Raw genomic sequence first — 17,610 nt, forward strand, 5'->3', positions numbered from 1 at the left:
CGTGGATGCCCATCTTGTACCCACAATCTTGTACCCACGTGTCCCGTAATCCCCGTAGCGTAAACAGCGTCCCATCATCAGTGTCCCGCGTCCCATCATCAGCGTCCCGTCAACACAGGAATGATTGCGGTCCCACTGAGTGAAGGTCATACCGGTATCCTACCGGTATACGGCAGCTGCCCGAGGCGCCTTCTTGACAACAATCAGCGTCCCGTCAACACAGGAATGATTGCGGTCCCACTGAGTGAAGGTCATACCGGTATCCTACCGGTATACGGCAGCTGCCCGAGGCGCCTTCTTGACAACACTCCCACTCGACTCGACAGCGATTGCACCTTGGATCCCGAGCTTGGTCCGGAGCACATGGAACTGCGTTGCAGGAATTGCCTTCGTCATCATGTCCGCCAGCATGTCGGTTGTCGATACATACTGCAGCACCACTTGACCGTCTTCCACCTTCTCGCGCACGAAGTGGTAGCGAATGTCGATGTGCTTGGTGCGCTTGTGGAACTGCGGGTTCTTGGCCAACGCGATGGAGCCTTGGTTGTCCTCGTAGATCTTGACCGCTTCATCGCTTGCCATCTCGCCGAGCTCGCACAGGAACACCTTGAGCCACACTGCCTCTTGTGTCGCCTCCGATAGCGCCATGTACTCTGCTTCCGTCGAAGACAGCGCCACCGTCCGCTGCTTCTTGCTCCTCCAGCTGATGCATCCGCCGTTCATCATGAACGCATAGCCGCTTGTGCTCCGTCTTGACTCGATGTCGCCGGCCCAGTCCGCATCCGAATAGCCGCACATACCAAGGCTGTCTTCTCGTGAGAACTCGAGTCCATGCGTAGGCGTCGCTTGGAGGTACCGCAGCACACGCTTGAGGGCTTGCCAATGCGTCGGACACGGGTCGGCAGAAAATTGGCTCAGCAGTCCCACTGCAGCTGCCAGGTCCGGACGCGTTGCCACCATCAAGTACATGAGAGCACCGACGGCACTCCGATACGGCACGTTCTTCATCGTGTCTTCATGCTGGCAGCCACCCTCACACATGTTCTTGGTCAGCTTGAGTCCGGCGTCTTGCGGCGTCTTCACAGGCTTGCTGTCTTGCATGCCGAACTTGGTCAGGATGGACTTGAGAAACTTGGTCTGCCGCACCGTCACTTTTCCGGAGCCGTGGTCGTTCTTGATCTCCATCCCGAGGAAGTACTCCAGCTCGCCGAGGTCCGTCATCTCAAACCGCTTGCTCAACGCGTGCTTGGTCGATTCCAACAGCTCGTCGTTGCTGCTAGCGAGGACCAAGTCGTCGACGTAGAGCGCCACGAAGATCATGTCTTGGCCGTCACGCTTCAGGTAGACGCAGTGGTCGGACTCGCACTTCTTGAACCCCAGCTTGAGCATGAAGTCGTCGATGGTCTGGTTCCACATGCGCGGCGACTGCTTCAGTCCGTACAGCGACCGCTTGAGCTTGCACACGTGGTCCGGGTGGTCTTCGTCCACATAGCCATCCGGCTGTGCCATGTAGATGTCTTCGTCCAGCACACCGTTGAGGAACGCAGTCTTGACATCCATCTGGTGCAGCTTGAGACCATACTTGGCAGCCAGACTCAGTACGATCCGGATGGACGTGAACTTGGCCACTGGTGCGAAGGTCTCGTCGTAGTCGATGCCGTACTTCTGCGAAAACCCCTTGGCCACCAGTCGCGTCTTGAACCGCTCAATCTCTCCAGCTTGGTTCTCCTTCACGCGAAACACCCATCTGCAGCCAATCGCCTTGCGTCCCTTCGGCAGTGGTACGACATCCCACGTGTCGTTCTTGAGCAGCGAGTCACACTCCGAGTCGCACGCCTCCTTCCACTTGACTGCGTCGCTGGATTCCATCGCCGACTTGAACGTGGTCGGCATTTCTCCCACTGAATCCACGACGTACGCAGCTTCGAAGTCTTGACTTTCTTGAGCCGCAGCAGACATCTCGTCCAGCGTCTGGTGTCGACTCTGCGACGCATACCGCTTGGCACTTGGAACCTCCGTGGCTTCCTCCAGTGACTGCGTCCGCGGGTGTCGCTTGTTGCCGGGCCCGAAGTCTTCGTCCCGCGCAGCTTCCTCTTCTTCCTCTTCTTCGTTGTCGTCTTCATCCGACTGCGACGAATCTTGATCCGTCGTCTCTTCATCTTGGATGACCACCACCTCCCTCTGATGGTAGTCACGCCTCCCACTGTCGAAGACGTCTTCCATGAACTGCGCGTCGCGGCTCACCAGCACGCGACTGCTCTCCAGTTCTTCGAATCGATACGCTTTCTCGTGCTCCGAGTACCCCAGGAACCGACAGCGCACCGACCGAGCGTCGAACTTGGTGCGCTTCGCCTTCGGCACGTGCACATACGCGTGGCAACCGAACACTTTCAGGTTCGCCAGCAGCGGCTTCTTGCCCGTCCAGACTTGGTGCGGAGACTTGTCGTGGCTGATGGCGCGTGTCGGACACCGATTACGAAGGAACGTAGCCGTCATCACCGCTTCACCCCAATACGTCTTGGGCAAGCCGGCATGTTCCAGCATGCAGCGCGCACACTCCACCAACGTCCGGTTCATCCGCTCGGCCACTCCATTCAGCTGAGGCGTGTACGGCGGAGTGAACTTCTGCACGATACCGCGGTCCGCACAGAACTTGGCCATCGCACCGGAAGTGTACTCGCCACCGTTGTCGCTCCGGAGTGTCTTCACGCGCTTGCCGGTCTGAGTTTCAGCAAACGCCACAAACTCCGCGAGCTTGGCAGCCACCTCGGACTTGTTCCTCAGCAAATACACCACACAGAAGTGCGACTTGTCATCGATGAACGTGACGAAGTAGCGCTTGCCCCCAAACGTTGGCGTCTGCATGGGGCCGCACACATCGCTGTGAACCACCTCCAGCACGTGCTTGGCACGGTTCGGGGACGACTTCATGTAGCTCACTCGCGTTTGCTTGCCGAGTGCACACCCGTCGCACAGCTCCCACTGCTTCACCGACGTCATGTCGATGCCAATACCGTAGCTCTTCTTGACGATGGCGTCTAGACCGCCATGGCCAATGTGACCAAGTCGGAGGTGCCAGAGGTACGACGTGGTGTCCCCTTGGCGATCCTTCGAACTTGCCGCATTGGCCTCGTCAGGCATCATCGGAGTCATGCACAGCTTGAACAGCCCTTTGCCCTCACGAGCGCCGAGCTGCCACTTGAGACCCTTGTTGTCCGCGAAGCACCCGTCGCTCTCGAAGGTCACTGGCCCGACGTCCTTGGTGAAGCGGCCGACCGAAAACAGGTTGCGCGACAGCTTCGGGATATGCCACACATTCGTGAGCACACCCTTCTTCATGCCGCGCGGCGTCTTCATCGACATGACAATGTCGCCGGTCCCCACCGCCTGAACCACACCGTCGTCCGCGAGATGCACGTCCACCGGAGCCATCGTCTTGTAGTTCCTCATGTACGTCTTGGAACTCGTCATGTGCTGCGTCGCACCCGAGTCGACCAGCCACATATCACTCGGCTTGGCGGTACTGCTCGTACGACCAACCGAGAAAAGGTAGTCGCCAGGATCTTCTTCGTCCTGCGCGACGTTCGCACGCTGCGACCGATATCGCTCAGCGTCGTTCTGGACCCGCGAGGGACACTCCGCGATCCAATGTCCTTGTTTGCCGCAGTTGTGGCACGCGCCGGTCTTCTTCACCGGTCGGCCCTTGCGCTTGTTGTCTCTCGTCATGAACGCTTGACCTTGGCCGTGCGCGGCTCCGTCCACGCCGCCGCCACCTTGTTCCTTGCGCTTCATGTCCTCATGCAGCAGCCGAGACGTCACGAGTTCCCACGACAGCGAGTCGGCTCTCGACTCCAACGCCGTGATCAGGAACTGGTACGACTCGCTCAGACTGCCCAGAAGCGTGATCACCAAGTCGTCCTTGTTGTCAAGAAGGCGCCTCGGGCAGCTGCCGTATACCGGTAGGATACCGGTATGACCTTCACTCAGTGGGACCGCAATCATTCTTGTGTTGACGGAACGCTGATGATGGGACGCTGTTTACGCTACGGGGATTACGGGACACGTGGGTACAAGATTGTGGGTACAAGATGGGATCCACGTGGGAGTCGCTGATTGGCTGAAGCAACTCAGTATCCGGTAAGGAATCCAGTAGAGTGTATCCAGTAGAGAATCCAGTAGGCTTAGAGGTAGCAAGGGAGTTTGCGAACTAAGGACCTAAATCAATCACTTTGCATTTTGCCATCAACCGACCAAAGCCTTTTGGTTATGAGCCCAAGCCCCGTCTTCCCTGCCCAAGACCCCGACTACGCCTTCGCCATGGACGCCACCCCGACCACGACCGCCCGCATCAACAAGTTCAACGGAACCAACTTCCACACGTGGAAGTTCAAGATGCAGATGGTGCTCGAGGAGCGCGAACTGTGGGAAGTGACGAGTGGGGAAGTGAAGCTGGAGCACTGCACGACCACGGCGGATCAAGCGACGTTCAAGAGGAAGTCGCGTAAGGCGCTGGCGATCATCTGTCTCGCGATGGAGGACTCGCAGCTGCCGCTGGTTCGCTCGGCCAAGGACGCGCATGATGCATGGTCAAGACTGGAAGGACACTTCGAGAAGAAGAGTTTGGCCAACAAGCTCTTTCTTCGTCGGCGTTTCTTCACGACGATGATGGACGAAGGTGATGATGTGCTGGAGCACATCAACAAGCTCAAGACGCTGGCGGAGCAGCTCGACGCGGTTGGCGCTCCGGTCAGCGAGGACGACTTGGTGATCACGCTTCTGGGCAGTCTGAGCGAGTCGTACCAGTTCCTGATCACGGCGTTGGAGTCGAGAGCCGACTCGCTGTCGTGGGAACTCGTGACGTCTCGGCTGCTGCATGAGGACATGAAGCGCAAGGAACAAGGTGGCGGCGGCGTGGACGGAGCCGCGCACGGCCAAGGTCAAGCGTTCATGGTCAACAACAACAAGCGCAAGGGCCGACCGGTGAAGAAGACCGGGGCGTGCCACAACTGCGGCAAGCAAGGACATTGGATCGCGGAGTGTCCCTCGCGTGTCCAGAACGACGCTGAGCGATATCGGTCGCAGCGTGCGAACGTCGCGCAGGACGAAGAAGATCCTGGCGACTACCTTTTCTCGGTTGGTCGTACGAGCAGTACCGCCAAGCCGAGTGACATGTGGCTGGTCGACTCGGGTGCGACGCAGCACATGACGAGTTCCAAGACGTACATGAGGAACTACAAGACGATGGCTCCGGTGGACGTGCATCTCGCGGACGACGGTGTGGTTCAGGCGGTGGGGACCGGCGACATTGTCATGTCGATGAAGACGCCGCGCGGCATGAAGAAGGGTGTGCTCACGAATGTGTGGCATATCCCGAAGCTGTCGCGCAACCTGTTTTCGGTCGGCCGCTTCACCAAGGACGTCGGGCCAGTGACCTTCGAGAGCGACGGGTGCTTCGCGGACAACAAGGGTCTCAAGTGGCAGCTCGGCGCTCGTGAGTGATGGAAGGTATGGATCTTGGACACCGAAGCTTGACGGAGCGGAGGGAGGGCAGCACTCTGGGCGAGACCGGAGCGGAGACTGGAAACCACTTGAGGGGTAGAACGAAGATTCGAAAGTGATTGATTGAGGTCTTTAGCTCGCTAGCCTTCTCGCTACTCTAGACCTACTGGATACACACTACTTGATTCTTTACTGGATACTGAGTTACTTCAGCCAATGAGAGAGCGCCACGTCGAAGCCCATCTTGTACCTACAATCTTGTACCCACAGGTGGCGTAATCGACAGTGGCGTAATCGTCGGTGGCGTAATCGGCGTGGGTTCGGATTGGACCGGTTCGGGTTAACCGGTTCACGGTCAACAACCGATACCAAACCGGTAACCCTCCATACCCTCAATACGCCCCCTCAATGCGAAGTCCCATGAATGCCGAGAGCCGCCGTCAGCTCCGTGTGGCGTGGTCCCGCAAGCGCCTTGGTCATGATGTCCGCCAGCATCACAGAAGTCTCGCAATACTCGAGGTTCACTTCACCGCGTTTCACTTCGTCGCGGATGTGGTGGTACTTGATGTCGATGTGCTTGGCGCGGCCGTGGTTCACCGGGTTCTTGGTCATCTTGATGCACGACTGGTTGTCTTCGCGGATCATGAGCTCGGGTCCCGTCTCGTTGGCAGCCGCCAGAATCTCGCACAGCAGGCGATGGATCCACTTGCCCTCTTGGATAGCCAGACTGAGCGCGATGTACTCCGCTTCGCTCGTGGACAGCGACACGCTTGACTGCTTCTTGCTTCCCCAGCTCACAGGCGCACTCATCAGCATGAACGTGTAGCCTGAAGTGGACTTGCGGTCCGCGAGGTCGCCGGCCCAGTCCGCGTCCGAGTAGCCACGAAAGTCGACCTTGTCGCCCGGCTTGAAGCAGATGCCATGCGTCTTGGTGCCTTGCAGGTAGCGAAAGATGCGCTTGACCGCAACCCAGTGTTCCTCTTGGGGGTTCTCCATGAAGCGCGACACATAGCCAACGGCGTACGCGATGTCCGGGCGCGTGGCGGTCATCAGGTGCATCAGCGCACCAACAGCTTCGCGAAACGGAGCGTTCACCTTGGTCGCCGCGTCGCTTGGAACCAGTCGAGTGCTCATGTCCACCGGACTCACCACTGCCTTGCACTCGTCCATGGCGAAGCGTTTCAGGATGTCGTCCACGTAGCGACGCTGGCACATGGTCACGCTGCCGTCCGGGCCGTCCACCAGCTCGATTCCAAGAACAAACGCGCACTTGCCGCTGTCGGTCATCTCGAAGCGCGTCTTCAGGTCCGTCTTCGTGCGTGCGAGCAGCTCGGGCGAACTCCCGCTAATCAGCACGTCGTCCACGTACACCAGCACGAGCACGCAGTGACCGTCCACCACCTTGATGTAGAGGCACGGATCAAAGGCCGACACTTGGAAGCCGATAGAGCACATGAACTCGTCGAAGTGATGGAAGGTATGGATCTTGACACCGTGAAGCTTGACGGAGCGGAGGGAGGGCAGCACTCGGGGCGAGACCGGAGCGGAGACTGGAAACCACTTGAGGGGTAGAACGAAGATTCGAAAGTGATTGATTGAGGTCTTTAGCTCGCTAGCCTTCTCGCTACTCTAGACCTACTGGATACACACTACTTGATTCTTTACTGGATACTGAGTTACTTCAGCCAATGAGAGAGCGCCACGTCGAAGCCCATCTTGTATCTACAATCTTGTACCCACAGGTGGCGTAATCGACAGTGGCGTAATCGTCGGTGGCGTAATCGGCGTGGGTTCGGATTGGACCGGTTCGGGTTAACCGGTTCACGGTCAACAACCGATACCAAACCGGTAACCCTCCATACCCTCAATACGCCCCCTCAATGCGAAGTCCCATGAATGCCGAGAGCCGCCGTCAGCTCCGTGTGGCGTGGTCCCGCAAGCGCCTTGGTCATGATGTCCGCCAGCATCACAGAAGTCTCGCAATACTCGAGGTTCACTTCACCGCGTTTCACTTCGTCGCGGATGTGGTGGTACTTGATGTCGATGTGCTTGGCGCGGCCGTGGTTCACCGGGTTCTTGGTCATCTTGATGCACGACTGGTTGTCTTCGCGGATCATGAGCTCGGGTCCCGTCTCGTTGGCAGCCGCCAGAATCTCGCACAGCAGGCGATGGATCCACTTGCCTTCTTGGATAGCCAGACTGAGCGCGATGTACTCCGCTTCGCTCGTGGACAGCGACACGCTTGACTGCTTCTTGCTTCCCCAGCTCACAGGCGCACTCATCAGCATGAACGTGTAGCCTGAAGTGGACTTGCGGTCCGCGAGGTCGCCGGCCCAGTCCGCGTCCGAGTAGCCACGAAAGTCGACCTTGTCGCCCGGCTTGAAGCAGATGCCATGCGTCTTGGTGCCTTGCAGGTAGCGAAAGATGCGCTTGACCGCAACCCAGTGTTCCTCTTGGGGGTTCTCCATGAAGCGCGACACATAGCCAACGGCGTACGCGATGTCCGGGCGCGTGGCGGTCATCAGGTGCATCAGCGCACCAACAGCTTCGCGAAACGGAGCGTTCACCTTGGTCGCCGCGTCGCTTGGAACCAGTCGAGTGCTCATGTCCACCGGACTCACCACGGCCTTGCACTCGTCCATGGCGAAGCGCTTCAGGATGTCGTCCACGTAGCGACGCTGGCACATGGTCACGCTGCCGTCCGGGCCGTCCACCAGCTCGATCCCAAGAACAAACGCGCACTTGCCGCTGTCGGTCATCTCGAAGCGCGTCTTCAGGTCCGTCTTCGTGCGTGCGATCAGCTCGAGCGAACTCCCGGTAATCAGCACGTCGTCCACGTACACCAGCACGAGCACGCAGTGACCGTCCACCACCTTGATGTAGAGGCACGGATCGAAGGCCGACACTTGGAAGCCGATAGAGCACATGAACTCGTCGAAGGTCTCGTTCCACACGCGCGAAGCTTGCTTGAGACCGTAGATGGCCTTCACCAGTTCCAGGCAGTCGAAGCCACCATCCAGTTCGACGCCTTCGGGAACCACACAGAACACCACCTCCTTCATGACCCCGTACAGGAACGCTGTCACGACGTCGAGTTGGTCGAGGGGCCAGCCGAAGTACTTGGCGATCGCGATGATCATGCGCAGCGTCACGTACTTGACCACGGGCGAGAACGTCTCCGTGTAGTCGATGCCGTACTTCTGCTTGAAGCCCTTGGCCACGAGGCGCGCCTTGTACTTCTCGATCGAGCCGTCCGCTTTGCGCTTGATCTTGAACACCCACTTGGTGCCGATGGCGCGCTGGCCGCTGGGCAACTTGGCAGCTCGAAACACACCACGCAGTCGCATCGACTTGAGCTCCGCGCGGATCGCCTTGCGCCAGTGCACTTGATCAGGGCCGTTCACAGCCTCTTGGAACGTCGTCGGCTCCGATAGATCGGCTGCTGCTTCCACAGCGTTGGCACTGGCACGCCAAAACACTGGAGGCGTCGAGTCGTCGTCTTCATCTTGGTCCCCAGACTTTTCTTCTTCGTCGGGTTCAGCTCGGCGCGAGGAGGATACGTCCGGCGCACTTGCTTCTTCTAAGCCAGCTCGGTGGCGAACGGGGCGCGATCTTCTGGCAGTGTCATCGTCGCCACTCGGTCGGCTCTTGCGCTTCCCCGCCTGCTTGAAGCTCATTTGGCGCGGTCCATCGTTGTCGTCCAGGTCCAGCGCGTCCAGGTCCAGCGCAGCATCATCGACGTCTTCATCCGAAGTATGCGCCGAAAGTCCAAAGGCCGACTCATCGAAGTTGACATCGCGACTGACAACCACCTGCCCCGCCTCGATGTCATAAAGTCGATACGCCTTGGACACTTGTTCGTAGCCGAGGAACAACCCGGCGCGAGCCTTGGGGTCCCACTTGCGTCGCTTTTCCTTCGGCGTCAGGATGTACGTCTGGCATCCGAACACACGCATGTGCTTCACACTTGGCTTGGCCTTGTACACGATCTCGAATGGAGTCTTGTGCTCCACCTTGGGTGACGGCAGGCGGTTCTTCACGTAGATGGCCGTCATGGCCGCCTCAGCCCAGAAACACTTGTCCAACTTGGCGTGATGCAGCATGCTGCGGCCGATCGTGACGATGGTCCGGATGGCGCGTTCTGCCGTGCCGTTGGTCTGGTGCGCGTATGGAACCGTGGTTTGCTGCTCGATGCCTTCGACTTCGTAGAAGGCCTTGAGCGAGTTGGTCGCGAACTCACGAGCTCCGTCGTGCCGCACAAACTTGACCTTCTTGCCGAACTGCGTCTGCACCTTCGTGACGTACGTCTTGATGCAGTCTTCGCTCTCCGACTTGGCACGCAGGCAGAACCCCTTCATGCATCCGCTGGCTTCGTCCACGATCAGCAGCAGATACTTGCTGCCACCCAGTGACTCTTCTTCCATGGGGCCGCAGATGTCGAAGTGGAGCAGCTCGAACGTGTCGTAGCGACGCTTGTCACGGTTGCTTGGGAACGGCTTCTGGACCATCTTGCCTTGCTGACAGCCGCGACACACGCTTGGTCCACTCGACTTGGAAGGTGCCTTCGCGTCCTTGATCATGTCGTTGTCGATCATCTTGCGAAGCACCTCCACCGGAGCGTGACCCATACGCGCGTGCAGGTCGACCGTCTTCCCACTAGTCGCCGCATTCGCCGATCGCTGAGGCGTCTGGAGCCAGTAGAGGCCATCCACGAGGTTCGCCGCCGCCACCACTTGCTTGGAGGCCTTGTGCGCAACGCGCATCTGGGTGCCGTCGAACACGACTTGGAACAGACCACTCTTGTTGATCTGTGGCACGGAGAGCAGATTCTTGCTCATGCTCGGCACGTACAGCGCGTTCTTGATCTCGATGTCGCGCTCGTCGCCGTTGGGCAGAACCACTCGTTCCACGATGGTCCCCACACCCATGATGGCCGCCTTGTTGCCGTCGGCCACCGAAAGTTCGCCCTCGTTTCGCTCAATCAAATGGGCGAACTTGGCCTTGTCGTTGCAGATGTGGTGCGTTGCGCCGCTGTCGACCGCCCACATGCCGAGCATATCCTTGCCCGTCGAAATGCCACACTCCAGTGAGACCGCGAACGCCACTCGATCATAGCCGTAGCCGTAGTCGTAGCTGGCGTCGTCGTTCCTCCACTGGGCATTGTTGGCCCCGCGTCCACGGCCATTGCCATTGCCGCCGCGTCTTGGGCCCCGATTCTCGTCCTTCTGCTTGGTCCAGCACTTGTCAACCGTGTGCCCCAATTTCCCGCAGTACGTGCACTGGCGAGACTCTCGGTCGGTGTTGAACGCCTTGGCCGCGTCCTCCGTCTTCACCGTCGCCGTCTTCTCGCCTTGCCGCTTGATGTGCTCATTCGTCAGCACCTTCACGACGTCTTGCGATCGCAGCTCAGCGCTGCTCATCTCCAAGTTCAGCACGACGTTCTCGTAGCTCTTGGGGAGACTGCGCAACAGGCAGATCGCCACGTCCTCGTCCTCCACCTTGGCGCCGATGCTGCTGAGCTTGGCGCTGATGTTGAGGACCTCGTTGCAGTGATGCAACACGTTCCCGCCTTCCGACATCTCCATGCTGAAGAGTTGGCGCTTCAGGTAGATGCGACCAGCCTTCTGCGAACCACCGTACAGCGTCTTCAGGCGCGTCCACGCAACCCACGCTTCCTCGCAGTCGTCGACCACATGGTGGTAGTCCGCGTCCATGTGGAGCAACATCAGTCCGAACGCGATGTTGCTCGACTTGACGTACTCGTCCTTGGGCCGCGAGTCCGTGAAGCTCGGCGTCGTCTCTCGGTTCACGACATGCCACACCGACTTGGTCAGGAACACGCCACGCATGTAGCGGTTCCACGTCGCGTAGTTGTCTCCGTTGAACTTGTCGATGGAGACCTTGGTGGAGGCGTCGTGGGCAGAGGACATGGTGCTTGGGCTCATAACCTGATGGAAGGTATGGATCTTGACACCGTGAAGCTTGACGGAGCGGAGGGAGGGCAGCACTCGGGGCGAGACCGGAGCGGAGACTGGAAACCACTTGAGGGGTAGAACGAAGATTCGAAAGTGATTGATTGAGGTCTTTAGCTCGCTAGCCTTCTCGCTACTCTAGACCTACTGGATACACACTACTTGATTCTTTACTGGATACTGAGTTACTTCAGCCAATGAGAGAGCGCCACGTCGAAGCCCATCTTGTACCTACAATCTTGTACCCACAGGTGGCGTAATCGACAGTGGCGTAATCGTCGGTGGCGTAATCGGCGTGGGTTCGGATTGGACCGGTTCGGGTTAACCGGTTCACGGTCAACAACCGATACCAAACCGGTAACCCTCCATACCCTCAATACGAAGGTCTCATTCCACACGCGCGAAGCTTGCTTGAGACCGTAGATGGCCTTCACCAATTCCAGGCAGTCGAAGCCACCATCCAGTTCGACGCCTTCGGGAACCACGCAGAACACCACCTCCTTCATGACCCCGTACAGGAACGCTGTCACGACGTCGAGTTGGTCGAGAGGCCAGCCGAAGTACTTGGCGATCGCGATGATCATGCGCAGCGTCACGTACTTGACCACGGGCGAGAACGTCTCCGTGTAGTCGATGCCGTACTTCTGCTTGAAGCCCTTGGCCACGAGGCGCGCCTTGTACTTCTCGATCGAGCCGTCCGCTTTGCGCTTGATCTTGAACACCCACTTGGTGCCGATGGCGCGCTGGCCGCTGGGCAACTTGGCAGCTCGAAACACACCACGCAGTCGCATCGACTTGAGCTCCGCGCGGATCGCCTTGCGCCAGTGCACTTGATCAGGACCGTTCACAGCCTCTTGGAACGTCGTCGGCTCCGATAGATCGGCTGCTGCTTCCACAGCGTTGGCACTGGCACGCCAAAACACTGGAGGCGTCGAGTCGTCATCTTCATCTTGGTCCCCAGACTTTTCTTCTTCGTCGGGTTCAGCTCGGCGCGACGAGGATGCGTCCGGCGCACTTGCTTCTTCTAAGCCAGCTCGGTGGCGAACGGGGCGCGATCTTCTGGCAGTGTCGTCGTCGCCACTCGGTCGGCTCTTGCGCTTCCCCGCCTGCTTGAAGCTCGTTTGGCGCGGTCCATCGTTGTCGTCCAGGTCCAGCGCGTCCAGGTCCAGCGCAGCATCATCGACGTCTTCATCCGAAGTATGCGTCGAAAGTCCAAAGGCCGACTCATCGAAGTTGACATCGCGACTGACAACCACCTGCCCCGCCTCGATGTCATAAAGTCGATACGCCTTGGACACTTGTTCGTAGCCGAGGAACAACCCGGCGCGAGCCTTGGGGTCCCACTTGCGCCGCTTTTCCTTCGGCGTCAGGATGTACGTCTGGCATCCAAACACACGCATGTGCTTGACACTTGGCTTGGACTTGTACACGATCTCGAATGGAGTCTTGTGCTCCACCTTGGGTGACGGCAGGCGGTTCTTCACGTAGATGGCCGTCATGGCCGCCTCAGCCCAGAAACACTTGTCCAACTTGGCGTGATGCAGCATGCTGCGGCCGATCGTGACGATGGTCCGGATGGCGCGTTCTGCCGTGCCGTTGGTCTGGTGCGCGTACGGAACCGTGGTTTGCTGCTCGATGCCTTCGACTTCGTAGAAGGCCTTGAGCGAGTTGGTCGCGAACTCACGAGCTCCGTCGTGCCGCACAAACTTGACCTTCTTGCCGAACTGCGTCTGCACCTTCGTGACGTACGTCTTGATGCAGTCTTCGCTCTCCGACTTGGCACGCAGGCAGAACCCCTTCATGCATCCGCTGGCTTCGTCCACGATCAGCAGCAGATACTTGCTGCCACCCAGTGACTCTTCTTCCATGGGGCCGCAGATGTCGAAGTGGAGCAGCTCGAACGTGTCGTAGCGGCGCTTGTCACGGTTGCTTGGGAACGGCTTCTGGACCATTTTCCCTTGCTGACAGCCGCGACACACGCTTGGTCCACTCGACTTGGAAGGTGCCTTCGCGTCCTTGATCATGTCGTTGTCGATCATCTTGCGAAGCACCTCCACCGGAGCGTGACCCATACGCGCGTGCAGGTCGACCGTCTTCCCACTAGTCGCCGCATTCGCCGATCGCTGAGGCGTCTGGAGCCAGTAGAGGCCATCCACGAGGTTCGCCGCCGCCACCACTTGCTTGGAGGCCTTGTGCGCAACGCGCATCTGGGCGCCGTCGAACACGACTTGGAACAGACCACTCTTGTTGATCTGTGGCACGGAGAGCAGATTCTTGCTCATGCTCGGCACGTACAGCGCGTTCTTGATCTCGATGTCGCGCTCGTCGCCGTTGGGCAGAACCACTCGTTCCACGATGGTTCCCACACCCATGATGGCCGCCTTGTTGCCGTCGGCCACCGAAAGTTCGCCCTCGTTTCGCTCAATCAAATGGGCGAACTTGGCCTTGTCGTTGCAGATGTGGTGCGTTGCGCCGCTGTCGACCGCCCACATGCCGAGCATATCCTTGCCCGTCGAAATGCCACACTCCAGTGAGACCGCGAACGCCACTCGATCATAGCCGTAGCCGTAGTCGTAGCTGGCGTCGTCGTTCCTCCACTGGGCATTGTTGGCCCCGCGTCCACGGCCATTGCCATTGCCGCCGCGTCTTGGGCCCCGATTCTCGTCCTTCTGCTTGGTCCAGCACTTGTCAACCGTGTGCCCCAATTTCCCGCAGTACGTGCACTGGCGAGACTCTCGGTCGGTGTTGAACGCCTTGGCCGCGTCCTCCGTTTTCACCGTCGCCGTCTTCTCGCCTTGCCGCTTGATGTGCTCATTCGTCAGCACCTTCACGACGTCTTGCGATCGCAGCTCAGCGCTGCTCATCTCCAAGTTCAGCACGACGTTCTTGTAGCGGGGCTACACATTCGGTTCACCTCCCACCTTAGTGCAACATGCACTAAGGCATACATTCAGGTGACCACCACAGGGTGGTCCACATTCATAGCAAAAGGCATATGACTGGTAGAAAGTAACACCTTTCTACCAATGAGAGTCATTCAATAGATAGGGGTTCTGCCAGCCATCCAATGGCAGAACCTCTCATTAGAAATATCAGTTTTAGGAGGAAACCCCATTTACAATCAATACAGTTCTCATTTACCACCAAAGCTTCCGTTTGGTTCATTTATCTAGGTTTAAGCATACTTGTTGATACAAGTATACTGAACTTAAGTAATTTACTCCTACGCTTCCTCCTACACGTGCGCACACGTGTAAGCCTAAGTAGTGGGTCTAAGCAGACCCATTACACCTGGTAGCACTTTGTAGTCCGTCCAACGACCGACTAACACGTTCGTATGGAATACGAACGCGGGGCTGAGAACCTGCCCTCGGACAGTAACATGTCCGTGGGTAGCCCAAACACGTCTGCAACGCATGTTGCGCGTGCAGACTGCCCCCACCTGTCGGAACCAGAGTGGGAGGCCCTCCAACGACTGTCAACAGTCATTGGGGAAGCGGCGGTAGCAACGATGTTGCGAACGCTATCACCGACAGAGCAACACGGTGTTGCTCTGGGTTTCATCGTGAAGGAACAGCGTGAAACCGCTGCTCGAACTTCGGTGTCGCCATCGGCCACACCGCGCGTGGAGTCATTAAAACTCCACGTAAGCAGCTACGTTGGAAGAGAGGGCGAACCTCTCCTCCGTTGGCTTGTCGAGGTCGACACTGCCATTACGGCTCGACGTATCGTCGACCCGTTGTCGAAGGTTGCGTTCGCCATGTCATGTCTTGGCGGACGAGCGAGGAGTTGGGCGTACGGACGCCGACTCACAGATCCTACGTGCTTTAGCACGTACGAAGAGTTCAAGGAGGAGCTCAAACTAGCGTTTGAGCCCCCGCAAAACGAGTTCTGTAATGGGTCTGCTTAGACCCACTACTTAGGCTTACACGTGTGCGCACGTGTAGGAGGAAGCGTAGGAGTAAATTACTTAAGTTCAGTATACTTGTATCAACAAGTATGCTTAAACCTAGATAAATGAACCAAACGGAAGCTTTGGTGGTAAATGAGAACTGTATTGATTGTAAATGGGGTTTCCTCCTAAAACTGATATTTCTAATGAGAGGTTCTGCCATTGGATGGCTGGCAGAACCCCTATCTATTGAATGACTCTCATTGGTAGAAAGGTGTTACTTTCTACCAGTCATATGCCTTTTGCTATGAATGTGGACCACCCTGTGGTGGTCACCTGAATGTATGCCTTAGTGCATGTTGCACTAAGGTGGGAGGTGAACCGAATGTGTAGCCCCGCTACACCATCCCCCCGTTAGGATTTGACGTGCCGGTCTCGACACGTCAATCCGTATTTTCTTCGGGAGAACACGTGCTCATTCCCAATGAGCACGCCAACGACGTCTTCGTCCAAGACGCCGGCCGCTTCGGCAACAGCAAGTGCTGTCGTCGCCTCCAAGGCGACGACGGCCGCTGCCTTAGCCACGACCGCTACTGGCATCGCCTCGATGGCGATGCCGACAAGCGCGGCAACAGAGAGTCGCCTCTCTGTTGCTGGATACCACTCGAGATGGCATGAGAAACATGCCATCCGAAACAAGACAGGCAAGATCATTGCTGTCGAAACCGGAGTGGGCATCTACTCTCCGGGTGGAGAGGGAGTTCCCCTCGACTACGGTAGCGAAGTCGAGGAGGGGGAACTCGAAGGAGACAAGGACATCTTGTCTCCGGGCCACACTGACCCCAATGTGGGTCTACGTCGTCCACGCGAGGACGACCCGAACGCTTCGAGCTCGAAGCGTTCGCGCAGCGGCAGTGGAACACCGCTCGCTGCCGCTGGAGCCTTAACGACTCCGCGGGATGGAGATGACTCTGCTCCATCCGCTATTGTTGCGGCCTCGCGCACTGAGCCAGTGCGCGAGCCGTGGATGCCGTCTCAGTCTGAGATCGGCAGCCGATTCGGTGCGACCGCGCCACCGAATCTGTACGCGCTGTACTCGTGCAACGCCATCGTTGACGATGACGTCGCGAAGCGAGTACACTTTGATCCGTTAACGAATCAAAGGCGCGACTACTACATCGGGCTCTTCCATGAGCTCCGATGGTTTGCGAGCAAGAAGACTTCTCGCAGAAGCAAAGTGCCCGAGTGGCAGGCACTTTGTCAAAGTTGGAGTGCCTTTGTTGAAAACTTCAACAAGAACCCCGCTGGCTATCGCGACCGGATTAGCCAGGCGCGGGAGCGCTACGAGAAGTTCTCGAAGCGTGGTAAACTTGAACGACTGCACCATGGTGCAGTCGGTATTGGACTTCCTTGCGCAGTGCCTTATGACACTGCTTGTGAGTACTGCTACCCTGGAGCAGTACGCATCACCGAGCGGGACGTCAACGGGTACACGTCCATGTGTGTACCTGACGACCTCAAGACCCTGCGCGCCAGTTTTCAGGCGCAGGCGTCTTCTAGTGCTGCGGATAATCGCAGCACTTATCCGAGTGCTGTAGGCGACTACAGCGCTCGCCCAAGTTTTACGCCCTTCGGCGGAGGTGGCGGTGGCGGCCTTCGTACGCCGTCACCATTTCCGGAATGTCCTCCATCAGGACATTCCGTGATTCCCACGTATCGTGTTGGGGAGGAAATCCTCTCCAACGAATACGAAAATGAACCGGACCTCGGGTCTGGTTCCGATGACCAACAATTCGCTGGACGATCCAGCGAGTTGCCCCGCGTGCGTCTCGCAACGGGGGTGGGGGGGGCGGGAAGACGCCCCGGGTTTGGTCAACCAAACCTTGAGTCTCGCTTGGAGGCTGTTGAGCGTCTCCAAGCGTCGCAGTTCGCTGCTCTGCGTCAGGAGCTGAGCTTGTTGAAGGCTCAGCTCGCGGAGGTTGCGCAGACGACCTCGAACGTAAAGGTCGAGGTCGGGACGAGACTCTCTGGCGTCTCGAAGCGCGTCGCCGCGCTCGAGAGCGCTTTGGCGAGTCACCAGACGTAGGTGACTCGTGCTGCACGTACGGCTTCAGTCGCCCAACGTAAAACGTTGGGTGCAAGCGCATGCTGGACGGTATGTCCAGTGTGTACGCGTTGCCATGCTTCGCCAACACGGTGAATGGCCCAATGAAGCGCGGAGCAAGCTTGCTTGCTCCGAAATCGGAA

General features: G+C 58.2%; 7 protein-coding genes across 7 annotated transcripts; 3 read left to right on the top strand and 4 right to left on the bottom strand.

The window, feature by feature from the left end:
• Positions 1-264: 264 nt before the first annotated feature.
• Positions 265-4,002, bottom strand: KRP23_14704 (Retrovirus-related Pol polyprotein from transposon TNT 1-94; the record flags this gene model as incomplete). The annotated part of the gene is made up of 1 exon (XM_067885556.1): positions 265-4,002. One exon carries the CDS (start codon positions 4,000-4,002, stop codon positions 265-267), a length of 3,738 nt encoding a protein of 1,245 aa, XP_067737213.1.
• Positions 4,003-4,266: 264 nt separating this feature from the next.
• On the top strand, positions 4,267-5,499 carry KRP23_14705 (Retrovirus-related Pol polyprotein from transposon TNT 1-94; the record flags this gene model as incomplete). Its single annotated transcript, XM_067885557.1, has 1 exon — positions 4,267-5,499. The coding sequence occupies one exon, from the start codon at positions 4,267-4,269 to the stop codon at positions 5,497-5,499; it is 1,233 nt and encodes a 410-aa protein (XP_067737214.1).
• Positions 5,500-5,904: 405 nt separating this feature from the next.
• Positions 5,905-6,954, bottom strand: KRP23_14706 (Retrovirus-related Pol polyprotein from transposon TNT 1-94; the record flags this gene model as incomplete). The annotated part of the gene is made up of 1 exon (XM_067885558.1): positions 5,905-6,954. One exon carries the CDS (start codon positions 6,952-6,954, stop codon positions 5,905-5,907), a length of 1,050 nt encoding a protein of 349 aa, XP_067737215.1.
• Positions 6,955-7,376: 422 nt separating this feature from the next.
• KRP23_14707 (Retrovirus-related Pol polyprotein from transposon TNT 1-94) lies at positions 7,377-11,444 on the bottom strand (the record flags this gene model as incomplete). The annotated part of the gene is made up of 1 exon (XM_067885559.1): positions 7,377-11,444. The coding sequence occupies one exon, from the start codon at positions 11,442-11,444 to the stop codon at positions 7,377-7,379; it is 4,068 nt and encodes a 1,355-aa protein (XP_067737216.1).
• A 212-nt stretch (positions 11,445-11,656) lies between these two features.
• On the bottom strand, positions 11,657-14,335 carry KRP23_14708 (Retrovirus-related Pol polyprotein from transposon TNT 1-94; the record flags this gene model as incomplete). The annotated part of the gene is made up of 1 exon (XM_067885560.1): positions 11,657-14,335. One exon carries the CDS (start codon positions 14,333-14,335, stop codon positions 11,657-11,659), a length of 2,679 nt encoding a protein of 892 aa, XP_067737217.1.
• A 473-nt stretch (positions 14,336-14,808) lies between these two features.
• On the top strand, positions 14,809-15,381 carry KRP23_14709 (uncharacterized protein; the record flags this gene model as incomplete). Its single annotated transcript, XM_067885561.1, has 1 exon — positions 14,809-15,381. The coding sequence occupies one exon, from the start codon at positions 14,809-14,811 to the stop codon at positions 15,379-15,381; it is 573 nt and encodes a 190-aa protein (XP_067737218.1).
• Positions 15,382-15,847: 466 nt separating this feature from the next.
• KRP23_14710 (uncharacterized protein) lies at positions 15,848-17,449 on the top strand (the record flags this gene model as incomplete). Its single annotated transcript, XM_067885562.1, has 1 exon — positions 15,848-17,449. The coding sequence occupies one exon, from the start codon at positions 15,848-15,850 to the stop codon at positions 17,447-17,449; it is 1,602 nt and encodes a 533-aa protein (XP_067737219.1).
• Positions 17,450-17,610: the final 161 nt, after the last annotated feature.

This window comes from Phytophthora ramorum, assembly GCF_020800215.1.
Source record: "Phytophthora ramorum isolate Pr-102 chromosome Unknown Phyram_PR-102_s0022, whole genome shotgun sequence".
NCBI classification, from domain to species: Eukaryota; Oomycota; class Peronosporomycetes; order Peronosporales; family Peronosporaceae; genus Phytophthora; species Phytophthora ramorum.